The 20127-nt window shown below is 33.5% G+C and overlaps 1 protein-coding gene and 1 pseudogene across 1 annotated transcript; both read left to right on the top strand.

The window, feature by feature from the left end:
• The first annotated feature begins 1659 nt into the window (after nucleotides 1–1659).
• Nucleotides 1660–7150, top strand: LOC114726861 (protein DETOXIFICATION 29-like). Its single transcript, XM_028913584.1, has 7 exons — nucleotides 1660–1995; nucleotides 2071–2612; nucleotides 3243–3329; nucleotides 4601–4657; nucleotides 5567–5924; nucleotides 6760–6846; nucleotides 6951–7150. The coding sequence occupies exons 1-7, from the start codon at nucleotides 1666–1668 to the stop codon at nucleotides 7032–7034; spliced, it is 1545 nt and encodes a 514-aa protein (XP_028769417.1). The 5' UTR covers nucleotides 1660–1665; the 3' UTR covers nucleotides 7035–7150.
• Nucleotides 7151–10243: 3093 nt separating this feature from the next.
• LOC114726824 (protein DETOXIFICATION 29-like) lies at nucleotides 10244–16432 on the top strand (annotated as a pseudogene).
• The last annotated feature ends 3695 nt before the right edge of the window (nucleotides 16433–20127 follow it).

Here is a 20127-nt window from a genome sequence, read left to right as displayed (position 1 = left end):
GTGCGAAGAATAGGCACGATCTTTGATTAAAGACTCTGTTTGGGTTTGGGTTTGGGTTTGGGTTTACGTTTAAACCCACTTATAAGTAACTTATTAATTATTAACAAGAAGCACATTTGGACAACTTCTTTTCCCGTTTGGAGCAGCTTTTGACGCACAAAAATGGGCCGAAAGCTGTTTAGATAGCGCGACTCCTTAAATCGTACTATCCGGAGAAGCATCTCAAACCTTGTTTTTGTCTTTTATAAAAGTATTTGGATAAAAATCAAATCATAATTTTAAAAATATTTTTATAGCATACAAAATAAATATTTAGAGAAATTTGTTTAATTTTGCCAAATAACCCCTCAAAAGACAAAAACAAGACTTGAGATACTTCTCCGCACAGCATGATTTAAGGAATTGTTTGATTGTTTTTATCCATATTTATAGGGTCACTTATTCATGTCATCAAAATGACAATGTGGCGGGGAATTAGCACTGTTATTTCAGTCATTTCTTTTTATTTTTTTATTTTTTCTCAAATATATGGTAATACTTGCATATCATACGGGCAGAATAACAAAAAAAAAGCTTGAAATTATTAAATTCTAAATCAAGTTTAGTGACAACACTTTATTTAGTGTTGACAATATTAAATTTGCAAATGACAACAAATTTTTGTTGAAATTTCTTATTTAGCATTTATAAATTCCCAGTTTTTTTTTTTGGTCTTCTCCCTATCACACACACACGCATATATATAATCTTGTTATTTTAATTATAATCTAAACAACTTTACTTTTACAAACTTGCTTATTTAGAAAATAGTTAGGTTTTACTTTTAAGAAATTTACTATTCCCTCTTATTTTTATTATAAATTTTAAATAACTAATTTACAGAGATTAAAAAATTAGTTAAAATTAATTGAAAATAATAAATAGATTATAAATATACTTTTATTTCATATATTCTCTTATAACAAATGAGAGAAGGTATAAAAAAAATATTAGAAAATGTAAATAGAGAGCACAAGAGAGATAATAAATTATATACATATATTACTTAATATCATAACTTTGTTGGTCATTTTAGTATTAGACTTACTTTTTCAATAATAATTCAAACAACTTTAATTTTACAAATTGATTTATTTATAAAATTCAATCTAAACAAAAAATTATATTATTTAATTTAATTTTTTTAAAAGTCAAATTGAAAATAATTTACTTTTTTAACTCCCAATCCAAACATATACTAAATTTTTTAATCAAAATGATCCTTATTCACTGTTTTGTAGGATATGTATTGATATATAAGTTTTAAATTTAGAAGATGTATAATCTATTTTATAAACTTTATTTTATATTTGTCTTAACATTTAATATATCTTTTTAATTTTGTTTTTAATTATTTATTCTCTCTTATTTATCATATTTTTTTCCACATTTTCTTTCGTTCTTTTTTACTTATTATAAAAATATATTTAAAAATAAAAAAATATTTTTAAATTATTTATTATTTTTAACTAATTATTTGTTATTTTAAAGTGGATACGAGGGAATAAAATATAATCTATACCTATAGCCGTGGAATTAAGTTGTTTATTATTACTTTTTTTAATCTCTGCAAAAGGACAAGTATTGCGAAGAGGGAATGGAGCAGTGGAAGGCCGAACCAAAAAGATGGAGCATGGGGAAAATAATAGGCAGCCACTCCTCGCCGCTACACCCTCACCGGAAGAACCTCATCATGGTATCTCCGCCGCTACTGCAATTTTCAGTGCTGAATCTTCTGATATTCCTCCCATCAACACTCCCAAAGACTTCTCTACTCAGTTCCTCATCGAGTCCAAGAAGCTCTGGTACCTCACCGGCCCCGCCATTTTGACATCCGTTTCTCAGTTCTCCCTCGGCGCCGTCACTCAGGTCATCGCCGGTCATGTCGGTACCCTTCAACTCGCCGCCATCTCCGTCGAGAACTCCATCATCGGCAACTTCTGCTACGGCTTCATGGTAAAACCTAGAAATTACTGTTTAAAACGTTTAAGGTGAAGTGATTTTGATTTTTCTGAATTTGAATTCGAACAGCTCGGGATGGGAAGCGCGCTGGAGACGCTGTGCGGGCAAGCTTACGGGGCGGGTCAGCTTGATATGTTAGGGATTTACATGCAGAGGTCATGGGTGATTCTGAACACGACGGCTCTGTTTCTGATTCCATTTTACATCTTCGCGGGACTAATCCTCAAAGCCATAGGCCAGACGACGGCGATTTCGGAGGCCGCGGGGCTGTTCGCGATTTGGATGATACCGCAGCTGTTCGCATACGCGGTGAACTTTCCGATGCAGAAGTTTTTGCAGGCGCAGAGCAAAATCATGGTGATGGCGTGGATATCGACGGCGGTGCTTGTGGTGCACACGGTGATGAGCTGGCTGCTGATGCTGAGACTGAAGTGGGGCCTGGTCGGAGCGGCGGTCGCCTTGAACTCGTCGTGGTGGTTGGTCGTGCTTGGTCAGCTGATTTACATCTTATGCGGAAGATGTGGGCGAGCTTGGAATGGCTTTTCCTTCCAAGCCTTTAAGAATCTGTGGGGTTTCGTTCGGCTTTCTCTTGCCTCCGCCGTGATGCTCTGGTGCGTATTAGTCATCATTCACTCTATTCACGTGTTTCATCATTTACTTTTTAGTCTGCTGTAAGCTCCGGCAAGTCCCTGTCGCCGGGGTTTGGGAAGGAGATATTTCTCGGATGCGATCCTAAATATAACGACTATTTTTTTTTTATTTAGCTACAGCATTTAGAATCGGAGTATCAGCATTTTCTTAGTTGCAAGAAATCTATAACTTTTTGGAATTATTACCTTTTTTGGCAAACTTTTTTGTTTCGTTATTCTATGATATGACATTTTTGGGTAATTTGCAACTTCTTACTTGATTTTACTTTTTTTTTTTTGAAGTGCATTAGGCATACTCTGGATGCCATGTAGATTTGAAAAAAAATAAAATCAGAGTAAAATTATATTTTTACCTTTTTTATATAAAAAATATAAAGGACAATTTTACAAGGTTTCTATCTTTTATCAACTTTGTTTGTTGTTAATAAAATGTAACATTGTGGTCAAAGATGGTTGGTGGTCAAATGTTAAATCAATGGGTTGTGGTTTTTCCTCAAATGAAAATAGAATATAAATCGAAATAAATTTTTTTAAAAATTATAGTTTAATTTTTATCTAAAACACTCTAAATGAAAGTGGTGGGATCTGCAGCTTGGAGGTGTGGTATTTCACATTGCTGGTTCTGTTTGCGGGATATCTCAAAAACGCTGAAGTTTCGGTGGATGCCTTGTCTATTTGGTAAGTGCTGATTCATTCCTCCCTCTGACAGTCTGACCTTTTGTTATTATTAAGATATCTTATTAAAAGTAGATATTTTAAATAGTCTTTTTACCTTCAATAATTTAAATTGTTAAATTTATGGAGATTACGTATTAAATTAACCAAATTATAGGTTGGGTCGCATATTAAAATGGAGGGACTCAATTAAAACTTATAAAGATTAAATAATTACTTTTATCTTGTTTTCTTAATATTTACTCAAATCGGTGGATATTGTGCTCAGGTGAACTAGTCAATGGGCGCTGTGCCATTTTACACGAGCTTCGAGAAATACTGTTTGAAATTTGAACCTGGTCTACTGTTACTAAATTCAGTAAAAAAATAATAAAAGAAAAGCTGAAAAGGACAAAAATAGGGTCTCCCGTGATAAATCAATCAAATCAAAATAATACTACTGCTATGATCCTTAAAGCAAATGCAAGGCAAAGGCACAGTTAATTAATTTGGAAAAATTAAAAAATATTTATATTTGTTGATTTTTTTAAAACTAATTTAATATATAAATATATATAAATATTTTATATGAATTATTTAATATATTCTATAATTAAATAATTCAGTAATTTTTTAATTTTTTTAAATTAATCAATTGAGTCTTATATCAAGAATAGAAAATAGTATTTGAAGGTGGCGAGTTCATTAGATTATACTTCCACATATATTACAGTTTTAGTTTTGCAAAATTGAGTTACTCAAAACAAAATTTTAGAGACAAAAAGATTAATTTTGCCAAACACAACCCAACTGTTTGTGATCAAAATTCGAAATGAACCCTTTATATTACCTTCGGTCCTAATTATAAGACCCAGTTGACTTATTTGAGGAGATTAAAGAAGTAAGTTAAATTAGTTATTTGTAATAAATAAGTGTTGTTATTCCTAAAATATCTTTGCTAATTAAGTGTATTGGGTAAAATTATCATTATTAGAAGGATTATCTTGGAAAAAAAATGTATAAATATGATAGACAAAATAGATTGGGGTCTTATAATTAGGACCAAATAAAAAGTCAAACGGGATCTTATATTAAGGACCAGAGGTAGTATTATATAGCCTGCCCTTTAATTCCATGTTTTTAAATCAAATATCAGGGGTTAGTAGTTAGCCATATGCCTCCACAAATGATAAAAACTGTGCCTTTCACTTCAATTTCATCAACCAACCATCAATATGGGCTTTCATTTTTAATTAAATTTGCTGACATGACATTGAATTTGTGCATTTCTGCAGCATCAACATATTGTGTTGGGCTATAATGGTCTCCTTCGGATTCAACGCAACCGTAAGGTGTGATTTTCCATTCCTCTATCTCTCTGAAAATACCCGTAATATTTCTACATTAATTTAACACAGAAGTCAATAACAAACATATTTCTCTGATACTAGTTATAGATTCAAGAGAGGTGTTTTTATCATATTTATAAATCACATAATTAACTTTTCTACATAAATATATAATTTTGTTATATTCATTGATTACCCCCTCGGTTTTTTTTTTAAATAAGAAACAATTACCACCTATCTCTTATTCCTATTTATAAGAGATAATTAAAGGATATTTTAAATTTTCTTTGTTAATTTATCATTTTGTATCCATTTAATCACACAGTCGTGAAACTTCCTCTTCACCACTTATTCTCTTTATTTTTAACAGCTTCCTTATTCTCTCTTTCATACTCTCCCCCTCTCTAAATAAGGATATTTTTGAGGAAAAAAGGTGACAGTTTTTGCATACTTATTATCTCTAACTAATTTTAACCAATTTTTTTATATTGTCTAAACAGTTATACTACCTCCGGTCTTAATTATAAGACCCAGTTGACTAATTTGAGGAGATTAAGGAAAGAAATTAAGTTAGTTATTTGTAATAAATAGGTATTGTCTTTCCTAAAATATTCTTACTAATCAACTATATTGGTTAAGACTACAATTATTAGAAGGACTATCTTGGGAAAAAATGCATAAATATGAGAGACAAAGTGGATTGGGGTCTTATATTTAGGACCAAAATAAAAGTCAAACAGGGTCTTATATTAAGGATCGGAGGTTGTATTTTTTAAGAATATGTATAGTGAATAGAGATACAATTGAAAAATTATTAAAGTACAAGACAAAGTTAATGATACTTAAGATTTTCTTTGATCACGAGTAAAACTTATTTGAGAATAATGCTGCATGCATCGTGCATTCGTGCAGTGTGAGAGTATCCAATGAACTGGGAGCAGGACATCCAAGAGCAGCAAAGTTTTCACTGCTTGTTGCCGTAATAACGTCGTTTCTTCTGGGACTTGTGGTGTCAATTTTCCTCCTCGTCTTCCGCAAGGAGTATCCATCGTTGTTTTCGAGCGACACCGAGGTTCAAAAGGCGGTGATGGAGCTCACACCCATGTTGTCTTTATGCATCATCGTCAACAATGTGCAGCCTGTTCTTTCCGGCGTCGCCGTCGGAGCTGGCTGGCAAGCTATTGTTGCTTATGTCAACATCGCTTGTTACTACGTCGTCGGTGTCCCTCTCGGTCTTATTTTGGGCTACAAGCTCAACCTTGGAGTCATTGTACGTCAACCATCCTTGCTTCCGCCCTTTTTTGCCCTAACGGAAATAGATGAATTACGCTTGTGATCATGAGTAATCAATCATATAAGAATAAAAATTAATGAAAAATGAGAGAATGTATAAATATTAGACTAAATTATACAAAACTCCTGAAACTTTATGTCATATATGTGTATATATATTAATATATGGATGTAAATAACTTCTCTCTTTTTTGAAACTTTACAAAAAGCCTTCCTGAATTGTCACATTTACGCAGATAACTGACATGCTATTACTTTTGTTTATTATTTTTGTGATGAAAGAACCACAGCTAGCAGAGCCTAAGTACTACAAAATGAGTATTATTTAACCGCAAATGATTTAAAATTTAAGGGGATTAATTAATTGCATATAACTCAAAATTTGAGGGGTTATAGGCATACAAAGTGGATATAAAATTAATAATTTGGAGTTATCTGCATAAATTTGAAAGTTTATAAAAGTAAATGAAGTTATTTATATACGATTCTAAGGTCAGCGAAGTTTTATGTGATTTACCCCAAATATTATTATATATTGACAGGTAAAAATGATTCCTTAGTAGTTAATTAAATTTTTTATTTGAGGGTTGTTGCTATTTTTCCCATGTAAATATGTGAAACATGCTTTTCCCACGTAATTTATTTACTCAAATGGAACAGATGTTTGTGTTTTGTGGGTTGAATTTGCTTGAAATGCTCTGTTGACTAATTCATCTTCATATATGAGAATTTTTCAAAATATAAAGCGATGCTTTTAATCTCTCCCTCCCTCCCTCCCTCTCTCCCCCTGTTTTTACCGTTTTGGCTTGCAGGGAATCTGGTCAGGAATGATGTCAGGGCTCCTTTTACAGACAATCGTTCTAGCCGTAATGGTTTGGAGAACCAACTGGAATAAAGAGGTACCTTCTTTGTAGGAAGAAAATCAATAGCAAGTTTTATTATTGTAAAGTGTGAGTGCGGCGCGTGAATTATGGATATTTTTAATTTGTGGGTGAAATTGCAGGCCTTGCTTGCAGAAGATAGGATAAAGAAGTGGGGAGGGCATGCAATTATAGATGGTGCAATGGAAAAGACAGAAGAAACTTGAGGCCAAGGTGCAGAAAATTCTTGCTTTCCACTGGTTTTTCTTTTTAGTTTTTAATTGTTTTCATTTTAGGGACGAATGTTTGGAATTCTTTCTTAACTTGAGAAATAGCTTCACCTTCTTTTTTTTCTTTTTTTTTTGATACCCGATCAAATGTTACATATGCTACAATTAATACCATCCATAGGCATCCTAAACAAGCTAAAGTTAATGACCACATAAACAAGTCTCAAAAATCTAGCAGGTAACTTTTTAAGGTCAAAGATGAGACTGTCCGAGCCCATTGGTGCAAGTCCACCTCGCTCCGTCGTGCTTAAATCAGTCACCATGCGCAAATGAGATGGTGGAGAAGACAGCATTAACTACCATAAATGGTGGGTGATCGAGATGTTTTTACCAGAACCAGTTCCCCGCCGAAGGAAAGGTTCAACCAAATATATGTCTAGCTTTGCAGATGCCTCTACATAGTCATGACAAAACCACAACTCACTTTAAAACATCTGAGAGGTTTGAATCCGAAAACCCCATCAGACATTGGCAAGTATAATTTACTTAAGGAGAATTTGAGTGAAAACCAATTTATAGTTTTAAAAGTAATTTTACGTAATGGTATGTGGAAGAGTTTTGTTTCTATTTATGTAAAAATGTTTTTTAAAATGACTTTTTGAAGTGACCAAACACCTGTGTTTGCAATGGTGCTTTAGCGATACCAAAGTGGCGTTTTGGCTTAAAGAGCACAGTAAACTCATTTATTTATTTGTTTGTTTGTTTTTTGAATAACAAGGCAAGCATTACGCTTGAAGTTACAAATCACAAAAAATCATCCGCTAAGGGAAGGCAAAGCTTCCTGGTTGGAACTTTCCCAATCAAGCCTCAGCTGGTCCAAGCACATGTGGTCAGGGTCTTGGAAATAAATCCCATTACTGCTAACACTGTGAGCCTTTCTGGCAAGAATATCGGCACATTTGAGTGCTTCTCTGTACTTATGAATGACCTCAAGGTCCCAGCAAGAAAAGACGAGAGATCTTGTATCATCAATCACCTCTTTCAAGGGGTGTGTAATTCCACAGTCCGACATCATTAAATTGACAGCTACCACAGAATCTGTGTGAAGTTTAATCTGAGATGGAACTTGCCTGAAATAACAGTGAAAATTATTTATAAATATGTTTTATGTAAGTCGGAACAAAATTTTTTTCACGTACATGTTTCGTATTTCATAAATCATAATTGAAAAACTATTTATAAGCTATTCTAAATAGAGCTATGGTTGCATGTCTTTACAGAGTAACAAACCTGTATGTAAATCCCAGATTTTTTTGAAATCCCATCAGCCACTGTCCTTAATCATCACGGACAACACCTCTACATGCTCCATGTTTTTTTTTTATTCTTGCTTTCATGATGTGGTGTGCTGCGGTGAGTGAGCAAAAATATTTTTTCAATGGCTGCTGAACTTTTTGGAAAGGGATTCTCTCCTCTACCCTTCCCTTCCTCTACCAAAAAGTTTTAATGATAAAAAAAAATTATCGTTTGGTATACTAGATTTTACTTCTCTAACAGGGAACTGATTTCCTCCCGAAAAACTGATTCAACTAACTTTCACCATCAGACCCTCCCAGGGAAATGCTAAGATTTTCAGAGAATCAGGGTCATTTGTCATTTTTACCCTTGAAGCATTTCTTTTGCCTACTTCAACAGCAACCATTATCATCATCTGTGACATAGGGCTCCCCGGGCTTTCACCATCAGCCGCAGTGTTATCAGCGGCAGCACCTGGCAACCACAACCATCAGCAGCCGGGTTAGGTATCTTCATATTTCTTCAAAAAAAAAAAAGGGTCACATTTTTGCCTCATTTCTCTTTTATTTCCTTTCTGTTTTCATTATTTAACTTATTTTTCAGTATAATCTATATTTATATCTTTTCCAAAATAAAGTTTTCTTTCATTTTCAACTTCTAAAAGCTGAAATAAAAAATAAATTACAATATACAGAAAAATTATCTCTATAAAAAAATCACATTATTTCAATTAGTTGCAAATGTTATCATTGAAAATTTGAGAGGGAGGGGAAAAAGGTCAGTGATGTGGCGTCTTAATGTCTTTATTGAGCCTGTCAAACATATGTTTTTTTTTTTTTTCCTTTGGACTGATGTCAAACATGTTTGTTTATTACTAATTTACTTTGTTTCAAAAAATCTTCTATTTATACATTACTTTTCAAAGAAAATATTTGTACTTATTTTGCAAAGATATTGTATTTGACATTAATATGTTTGGTTTGGATTTCCTTTCCTTATTTTATATTTATTATTTCTTATATGATTTTTAAAATTTTTTAGTATATAATTGACATTGACAAATAGTATAATGTAGTTACTATCAAAATAATTGAATATTAAAATCATAATTCGAAATTTTCATATTGACTCAGGTTTAGAAAAAGAAATCATAATATTTATTATGTATGCATATTTGAAACTCAACTGATCATCTGAAATTTCCTTTTTTATATTAATATGTGGGTCTCAATGTAGATCTCCCCTCATACTCTAACTCCTCTTAGTTTGAAATAAAAGTTTTTGTTATGTAGAGACAAATTGTTTTGCATAATTTTTTTAATTTTTTTTTTATACGTTTTTCATTATTTAAGATATCAAGTATTAATTTAAGCATATATATTGAAAAATATACTATTGACTATTCTGGAAAAAATTCAAGCAATGAAAAATACAAATTAAATAAAACAAAAATGAGAGAAAAAATTATTGAAAAATCCCTATTTGAATAGCTTTTTGCCTAAAAGAGATTTGAATTGAGTGTTTGTAATTCAAATGTTTCTTTTTTCATAAAACTAAAAGCTGAGTTGCACCTTTGTTTTAAAACAAATTGTAGCCACTTTTAGGTAGTAAACGTCTTAAATGAAGAGCTTTTCAGGAATTTATTCAAGCAAAAAAACAAAAAAAAGAGGTGAACTTATAAATATACGTACATACCAATGAATAAGAAGGGAAGGAGAAGAAATGGGAAGAGTGGAATGTCGTCAACTTGACTACGTGGTCGCTGAAAAGTAACGGCCAAGACGGTGTGTAGTGATGATGATGATTCATTCCGAGCCCATGTAAATATGGACGTACAGGGACCAGTAGCTACTAAATAGAGTTGTGTTGGAGAATTTGTTATACCTGCGCGGAAGACCTACACGTTCTGCACAGTAATCAATGGAAAATCGGGAGAATAATGCGCAGCCGCTCCTCGCCGCTACATCCTCACCGGAGGAGCCTCATCATGATATCTCCGCCGCGCCCGCCATTTTCAGCGCTGAATCTTCTGACATACCTCCCATCAACACTCCCAAAGACTTCTTTACTCAATTCCTTATCGAGTCCAAGAAGCTCTGGTACCTCACCGGCCCCGCCATTCTGACCTCCGTTTCTCAGTACTCCCTCGGTGGCATCACTCAAGTCCTCACCGGTCAGGTCGGAACCCTCCAACTCGCCTCATTCTCCGTCGAGAACTCCATCATCGGCAACTTCTGCTACGGCTTCATGGTAAAATATCTACAAATTACTCTGGCGAATACTTTAAAAGGTGAAGTGATCTTGATTTTTTTTGAATTTGAATTCGAACAGCTCGGAATGGGAAGCGCGCTGGAGACGCTGTGCGGGCAAGCTTACGGGGCGGGTCAGCTTGATATGTTAGGGATTTACATGCAGAGGTCGTGGTTGATTCTGACCACGACGGCTCTGTTTCTGACTCCATTTTACATCTTCGCGAGGCAAATCCTCAAAGGGATAGGGGAGACGACGGCGATTTCGGACACGGCGGGGCTGTTCGCGATTTGGATGATACCGCAGCTGTACGCGTACGCGATGAACTTTCCGATGCAGAAGTTCTTGCAGGCGCAGAGCAAAATCATGGTGATGGCGTGGATATCGACGGGGGTGCTGGTGCTTCACGTGGTGATGAGCTGGTTGCTGATGCTAAAATTGAAATTGGGACTGGTCGGAGCGGCGGTCGTCCTGAACGCGTCGTGGTGGTTGCTCGTGCTTGGTCATTGATTTACATCTTATGCGGAAGATGTGGGCGAGCTTGGAATGGCTTTTCCTTCCAAGCATTTAAGAATCTGTGGGGTTTCGTTCGCCTCTCTTTGGCCTCCGCCGTCATGCTCTGGTTCGTATTGTCATTACTCATTCCATTCACATGTTTCATCATTTTACTTTCTCTACTCTGCTGCAAGCTCCGGCATGTCCCTGTTCGCCGGCGCTTGGGCCGAAGAGATCACCATTTTCTGAACACAGCAAAATCTACGTTTTCTTTTTCTTTTTTTTTGGAATTATTATTATTATTATTATTTTTGGGGAAACCTTTTTGAATCTAACATTCCCGACAGAGATGAGTTGTTGGGTGATATTAAATTATCATTCGCTTCGCATGTGTCGTCGTTTACTTGCCGGTTTGCTGTAAGCTCCGAGAAGTGGCCGTTACGTCAATTTTAAACTAAATAAAATTCTCCGTATGTGCATGCAGCTTGGAGGTGTGGTATTTTTCGTTGCTGGTTCTGTTCGCTGGGTATCTCAAAAACGCTGAAGTTGCAGTGGGTGCCTTCTCTATCTGGTAAATGTTCATTCACTGCTCCCTTTAACCTTATTATTACTTATTGCTTATTGCTCCTCCGGTTATAAGAACTAATTCTTAAATTAATTTTAGTTTTAAATATAAGATTTATTTTTTATATTTATTAATTTTTTAAAATTATTTTTATGGATACTTACTCAACCATAATCAAGTAAGTAAGGAAGAAGGAATATTAAAAAAATAATTATGGTGTTTTTAGAAAAACATATCATATTTTTTATAATTAACTAACTTACTTAACTTTTTTAATCTAATCAAGTTAGTTAAATAAGTTTTATATTAAGAACTGCAGGAGTATTAATTATCTTGAGAAAGTGACAAAAAAATTGGAAATTTGTAAATGCTAAATAAGAAATGCCAACAAAATTTTTTTGTCATTTGCAAATTCAATGTTGTTAACAACAAATAAAGTGTCGTTACCAAACCTAATTTGGGGTTAGTAATTTTCATCTTTCTTTTTTATTATTCTCCCTGTTATCTTATTAAAAATCAATATTTTAAATATTTCAAAGCATAAAAACTGAATTTTAAATGAATTAAAACTATAAAAAAAGTGAGTTATATTAAATAAAAACTTTGACAAATCTTAATCTCATGTTATTAAATTTAACAAAAAATAATAAAAGAAAAGGACAAAAATGGTGTCTAATGTTATAAGCCAAAATATTAAATTAACATGAGACTTAAGATTTGTCAATCAAAATATGTATTTTTCAATGAAAAATGTAGTATATTCATTCCCAATTGACTGCCTGCGAGGGAGCCAGGAGGGAGGGTAGTTCCGCTGACTTGCAGTTGGAAGGGTTAATAGGCTGTTGCAACCCATTGGAGAGTATGCCGTAGAGGGCAGACCAATCATGGGGTCCCGTGTCAATTAATTTCTTCGCCGAGAAAAAGAAACTTAATTATGAAAGTGACGTAGGACCTACCATGTGTTAGCTTTTGTTACTTATATTAAACTTGTTCACAACATCCTTGTTTATTTAGATATTTTTACCTCCATGCATTAAATTTTAATTATTAAATACAAAGGTTATTCTTGAAAAAAAATGTCACAAATTCTTTTTATAATTAATTGTAAAATTTTAATTGTTTTTTAAAAGATCTTACCAAAAAAAAACTTAAAAATTACCAAGTCCTAAATCAGAAATTCTTATAAAAATATATTATTATTTATAACATGCGGTTAAAACCTGTTAAAGTATAAAAAACAATCTTAATTTGAAATTCAGTAATTTTCAAGCTTTTTATGAGAATTTTTTTCATTATTTTTTAATTCCGGAGATTAACTAAGAGGACATTGTGCTTGGGAGTAGATAAAGTATATAATATTGTGAGAAAAAAAAATTAAAACTTCAGGGTCACGGTCTCAATAGGGGCCTTCCTCTCACTGACATCACCATGATATCTCTACCATGGTTTATGAGTTGCTTTGTTTTAGACCTATTCTATGGGTCCATAAGCAGTAGCTCAACAACCTGGTCTTCATCATTAGAGAATGTTACAAGTGAGGATTGAGGAAATTAACAACCGGTCATCTGCCAAATCCAATCTCTATTGGTGATTCTCTATATTTTAATTTTACTGTTTAGGCTTTGAAGCCTTCTTTTGTACCAAACACAAAAAAGACAAACTTCAATGTTCAGCTGAGTCAGGCCGGCGCCTGTCCTATTTAAGAACACAGCGTACTGTGGCCTTCACTTTCAAGAAACAGGCCTCCAACTAACATTCAGCACAATCAAGTTTTCACTTTACTTTCAATGCTATGCTTGTTCCGAGAGTGTTTGGGTATCATAAAAAATACAGAAATATTTTTACAAATCGATATGAATTCTTTTACATGTTTATTTTGTATACTGTAAAAATATTTTTAAAATCATAATTTTGACTCTATCGTTCTTTTTATGCAAACCAAACAAAACTTGAAACCACGGGTCATGCAGCAGCAGTAGTTAGCCATAACCCGACAAATATGTATCCGAAGATCCAAATATCTCCTTTATCTCTTCTTTTTTTTGGGACTTCTTATTTCAAAGACTGGTAGATGGCTGGGATAAGTACACTATAATGAGAAATATTTAGTGAGTTTCACGCGTCACAGTCCTTCCGCTAACTTTTTAATTTTAATTTTAATTTTAATTTTTATTTTAACCTGCTTTTTATTGCCCATTTATTTTGACCAAACCACAGAAAGTCTTATTGGTGCCTCCATGCCCATTAATTTCTTCAACCAGCAGCATGGTGGGATTCTTTTTTACTGACATGATATTTAATTTGTGCAGTATCAACATAATGGTTTGGGCTATAATGGTCTCCTTCGGATTCAACGCAACCGTAAGGTGTGATATTCAAATTCCTCTCTATCTCTACGAAGACATTCGTAATATTCAAACATATTAGCCAGCTTGATGTTTAAAAAAAAAAAAAACTCCTCGGGTCTTTAATATAATACTCATTTAACTAATTTAATTAGATTAAGGAAGTTAGGTAAGCTAGTTAATTACAAGAAATGTGACACATTTTTCTTAAAACACCATAATCATATTTTTTAATGCCCCATCTCCCTTTTCTATTTGATTATGGTTGAGGGAATATCTATAAAGGTAATTCAGAGAAAATTGATAAATATAATAAATGAGTCTTATATTTAGGACCAAAACTAACTCAACAATTGGGTCGTATATTAAGGACCGAAGAATTATTAGCTAGCTTGATGTTAAAAAAAAAAACATATTAACTAGCTTCAACTTACTTGAAAATAATGTGCCTATTTCCAATGCTTTTTAATATTCTTTTTGCATTGTCCCAACTTTTTAATTTTTTTTATTGATAAAATGAGTAATATTTTGATACCTTATAATAGAAAAATGTGAAATTTTTTATGTTTTTAATGATTTTTTAAAAGAAAACAAATAAAAAATGCATAATTTTATAGTTTTTTAAAAAATAAAAAAATTAAAACCGCACCATTTTATTAGGGCAGATATAAAAACGTCACTTATGTTATTTAAATTCTAATGATAAAAAAATTGTCTAAGAGGCTGCGGTGCTTCCATCCACTTTTTTATTCTCATCATTAGATCAACTTTAAATAGTTGACAACTTGAGATTTAATATCTTATAAAAAATATATATAATAGTTTAATAAAAGTGTAAAAATGTGAACTATTTAGATTATAATTTAATAATTTAAATTTATTTTCATGCATATTTTGTTAATTGATATGAAAATAATATTTTTATAGACGTTAAATCCTAACTGGTCAAAGTTGATCTAATGGAAAGAATAAAAAGTGGATGATAAGGGAAGTAGGGAGGTTCCCTTCCCATTAAGGCATTGCAAAACGTATTGGAGGGAAGAGCGTTAGAAATCTCAAACCCTACGAAACCCGTCATACATGAAAATAATGTTCTAAGCGTCTATATTAAAAGTGATTTATAAATAGGATCAGATAAGTAACGAGCTTGAACTTACTTGAAAACAATGCATGCATGCAGTGTAAGAGTATCCAATGAATTGGGAGCAGGACATCCAAGAGCAGCAAAGTTTTCACTGCTGGTGGCCGTAATGACGTCGTTTCTTCTGGGAGTTCTGGTGTCGATCGTCCTCCTCATCTTCCGCAAGGAGTATCCAACGTTGTTTTCGAGCGATCCGGAGGTTCAAAAGGCGGTGATGGACCTCACACCCATTTTGTCTTTAAGCATCGTCGTCAACAATGTGCAGCCTGTTCTTTCCGGCGTCGCCGTCGGAGCTGGCTGGCAAGCTATTATCGCTTATGTCAACATCGCTTGTTACTACCTCGTCGGTCTCCCTGTCGGTCTTGTTTTTGGCTACGTGCTCGACTATGGAGTCATTGTACGTCTACCATCTCTTCCTTTTTTGTTGTTGTTGTTATAGAAATAGATAAATTAAGCTAATCATGAATAATCAATCCCTTAATTAAAAAGAAAAACCAATAGAAAGCATATAAATACTTGGCTAAATTACACAAGATTTCCTGAATTTGATGTCATATGTAAATAACCTTCATAATTTTTGAAACTTTATAGTCAACCTCTTTGAATTTCTACGTTTATGTAGATAATTCCTGTACTATTACTTTTGATTATTACATATCTTCAGATGATTTAAAGTTTAAAAGATTTATTTGCATATGAGACAAAGTTTGAGGGGATTATATGCCTAAAAAAATAAAGTTTAAAAGAGTATAGAATTGATAACTTGGGTTATCTGTTAATAATTCATCTTCACATATGAGATTGTTTCAAAATTTTTAATTTTTCCCCTCTCTCTGTTTTTTGTTTTGGTTTACAGGGAATCTGGTCCGGATTGATGTCAGGGCTCATTTTACAGACAAGCGTTCTAGCCATAATGGTTTTGAAAACCAACTGGAATAAAGAGGTACCTTCTTTACATATGATGAAAATCAATAGCAAGTTTTTATTAGTGTGAAGTGTAAGAGTGTGTGTGTGTGTGTGTGTGTGAATTATGGATATTTTTAATTTGTGGATGAAATTGCAGGCCTTGCTCGCAGAAGGTAGGATACAGAAGTGGGGTGGGCATGCAATAATAGATGGTGAAATGGAAAAGACAGAAGAAACTTGAGGCCAAAGATGCAGAAGCTTCTTGCTTTCCGCTGGGTTTTCTTTTTAGTTTTTAGTTGTTTTCATTTGAAGGACGAATGTTTGGAAATAATTTCACTTCTTCTTTTTTCACTGTAAGAAATAATCAACCTCACTTTAACTGGTGAGTCATTTGCATTTTTGGATGAAGTCTTAGGGTCCCTTTGGTATGAGGAAATAAAAAGAAGTTTTGATGAGTTTTCGATTGAAAAAAATGGATGATAAAAGTTTTTAATTAATTTTTATTACTCTTTTGTTATACATTTTTTTATTAGAATTTTATAACTCTATCTTTTTAATTTTTTTAAATCGAGCTCACGAGGAATTCGGTGGTGGTTGATATTCGCGGATGGTGACGATGGTGCTATCCCAGCTCAGCTAAGGGTTGCTGATGAAACTGAGAATTTGGTTCTTGAAGGGTGGAGAAAGTAGAGCCAGAGAGATGACCGGCCATTTATTTTAGCAAGTGAGGTTAAAATGATTTCCAGAAATTGCCTGTTTCTTAGAAACCATTGCCGCAAGTAGCAACAGTTAGTTCTTCCTTTACGATGCCTCCCCAGCAGCATGTCATAATAGCCCAGTTATAATGAATCAAAGTCTGTACACTAAATCGATAATTTACAAAAATTAAGAATTAAACATTATATTCTTCTTTTGGAACTTATAAAACAAAGAATTTTAAATAATGAAAGGCAAAATTGACACGCTAATCCTTATTTTTTTCCCCTCTAATTTTTAATTAAATTCTTGCACTTTTTATTTTATTGGGTCCTTGTTATTTTAAACGTTAATGGCGTTGAAAGTAGAATGTTAATCTGTTTGCCTCTGTTTTGAGACTAAAAAAACAGAGGTGAACAGAACAAGGCAACAATTAGTATGTTTTAGGACCAGCCATGCTTGTGATTCATACTGTTACATTTACCGCATGATTACAAGCTTTTGGCCACTAAACACTGAGGAGAGCATGCCCAAAAAAAGGAATTTTGTAAGAAGGTTAATATTACATTTGGACTTTCTAAAAAATTTACAGCTGTGAAAATATGAGAACTTAAGTTATGATGGAGTCCTGATTTGATATTAATATTTGATCGAGCCAGTATAATTTTTAATGATCTGGAATTTGGTCTTATTTTAGTTTTGATCCTAAATAATATCAAATTTCAAAAATCAAAACCATTGATTTCAAATTTTGGAGATCAAGATTAAAATAATATTAACTTTCAAAGCCCAAAACTACTCGTTTCATATTAACAATAGAAGGTTGCACGGAATAAAGCTTGCAAGTCAGTGCCCCGTTCTATCTCATTGTTTTTTTGCTGATGATGCCCTCTTTTTCATCAATGCAAGAAAGCAGAACTGTAAGGTGCTGAAGAAGATTTTTGAAGTTTACTACAATGCTTCAGGTCAAGCTATTAATATTGAAAAATCCTGCATTTTCTTTTCTAGGAATGCAGATGAAAAAAAGAAAAAGAAGTGTATGATGTGCTGGGAATTAAAGCAAGTACAGATCCTAGGAAGTATTTGGGATTGCCTTTATTGTGGGGAAGGTCAAAGTCTTAGGCTCTTGCTTTTGTGAAGAATAAATTGGGTAGTAAATTGCAAGGGTGGAAATAGAAGTTGTTGACTTTTGCTAGGAGAGAGATCTTGATTAAAGCTGTTGTTCCTATTTTTCCCATGTCTTGTTTTAGATTTCCCAAGAATTTTTGCAGAGAGCTTGATGGAATGTTTCAAGATTTTGGTGGAGGCAGAGGGACGAAGAAGGAAGAATACATTGGAATTCCTAGAAGTCACTAAGGGTCTGTTTGGTTTGAGGGGAGGGAGGGGAAGGAGGGGTAGGGGAGGGGAGGGGAGATTTCATCCTCACCTTGTTTGGTTTGATTAAAAAGGAGGGGAGGGGAGAGTATTTAATGATCCCTTGTTTGGTTCAAGGAGGGGAGGGGAGGGATAGTAATAATCAATTTACCATTTTATCCTTACATATTAGTTTGTGTTTTTTATTGATATATTATATAAATTAATTTACATCTTAATTTAAATTATATAATTTAATAAAAATTCAGTCTTATCATGTTAATATGTGTATTAAAAAATTGGTATAGTAATTTTTTATTCTAATTAATATAATAATATATTTAAAATAATCAAATTAACAAATTTTATATGCTCTAAGAAAAATGAAATTTTATTTTAGGCTACCTTTTTTTCCAACTTTAAAATATATTTAATAAATAATATATTTATAAAAACAATTAATTTTATATATTATAATTTTTTATTTAAATAATTTTTATTTTTAAATAATTTTTATAATATATTTTTAATTATAATAATGTATATATTTTTTATTTTTTTACTTAGGATAATATATTTTTTATTTAAAATAAATATTATAATATATATTTTATGGGTAGAAGTGGAATATTAAAAAAACCATAAGGGCATAATAGTCCAAAATTTTGGCTCCCCTCCAAAAACCCCCAATTTGGAGGGGAACCAAAATGGGGGAGGGGAGGGGAGGGGAGGGGACATTTTAGCTCCCCTCCCCTCCAAAATTTTTAACCAAATGAGGGGAGGGGCTCATTTTCCCTCCCTCCCCTCCAACCAAACACACCCTAAGTGCTACTAAGATGGAAGGGGGTCTAGGATTTAGAGACCTAGAACTTTTCAACCTAGCTTTGTTGGCAAAACGGCCTGGAGGCTAATACAAAATCCTGAGGACTTTTGGTGCAAGATCTTAAAAGGGTTATACTTTCTAGAGAGTGACTTCCTGAATGCAAAAAAAAAAGGAAACAAAGCCTCCTGGTGCTGGCCAAGTATTTTGAAGGGCAGGGAGTTGTTGAAGGAGGACCTGTGTTGGAAGATTAATAATGGAGAAAGTGCAAAAATATTCTCTGATAGATAGGTTCCATCTGTTGCTGGTTGTAAACTGAGTGGTAGAAGTCTGGAGGAGGATAAAAAAAGATTTATATGTGAAGGCTTTAATTGTTAGTGGAGAGTAGGACTTCGCACAAGTTGAAGAAATTTTGAGTAATGAAGAAAAAGACCGAATAAAAATGATCAAGCTACCTTGTATGAACTGTGTTGATAGACTGATTTGGCTGAGAAGTAGGGATGGTGCTTATTTAGTCAAAATGGGATATAGAACAGGAAAGAAGAAAGAAGAAAAGATGGAGAAAATGGACCCCACCTCTTCTTATAAGCCTTCAAAACATCTATGGAGTGGTATCTGGAAGATCAAAATGCCCCTAAAGATTTTGCATTTTCTTTGGTGAGCTATCAATGGTGCCTTGGCAACAAAGGAAGCCTTGTTTAGAAGGAAATGCTCCCGCAGTCCTATGTGTGATATTTGCCATATTCATCCTGAATCTGTTGAACACTTGCTCTTTCTCTATCCTTGGGCACAAAAATGCTGGTTTGGGTCTCCTCTTACTTTGAGATTTAGAGAGGTAGGGATGTGCAGTTTTGGGAAATGGTTAAAAGATTGGTTACAGATAAAGGAATGTCCTGAAAATGATAAAATTTCCCTCTTTGCATGTAACTGCTAGGGTATATGGAAAGCAAGATGCAAATTTATATTTGGAAAAATTGAAGTAGATCCATGGCAATGTGTTGCAGGGGCAGTGAGACTGGTTAGGGATTTCTCTGAAGCAGCTGTGCAAAATAAAAGAAGGTTGATCTCTCTTAACAATGAGGGAAGGAAGGAGAAGTGGGTAAGACCTAAGAGGGGAAGTTTAAAACTAGACATTGATGTAGCCTTTTGTCATAAAAGTGGGAGGGCAGCAGTAGGAATTATTGGAAGGGATGGGGAAGGCGACTTTGTTGGTGGATTGGGGA

This window comes from Neltuma alba, unplaced genomic scaffold (assembly GCF_004799145.2).
Source record: "Neltuma alba isolate B1F8T4 unplaced genomic scaffold, ASM479914v2 tig00012407_pilon, whole genome shotgun sequence".
NCBI classification, from domain to species: Eukaryota; Viridiplantae; Streptophyta; class Magnoliopsida; order Fabales; family Fabaceae; genus Neltuma; species Neltuma alba.
Note: the sequence above shows the minus strand (reverse complement) of the source record. Positions and strands in the feature narration are given on the sequence as shown.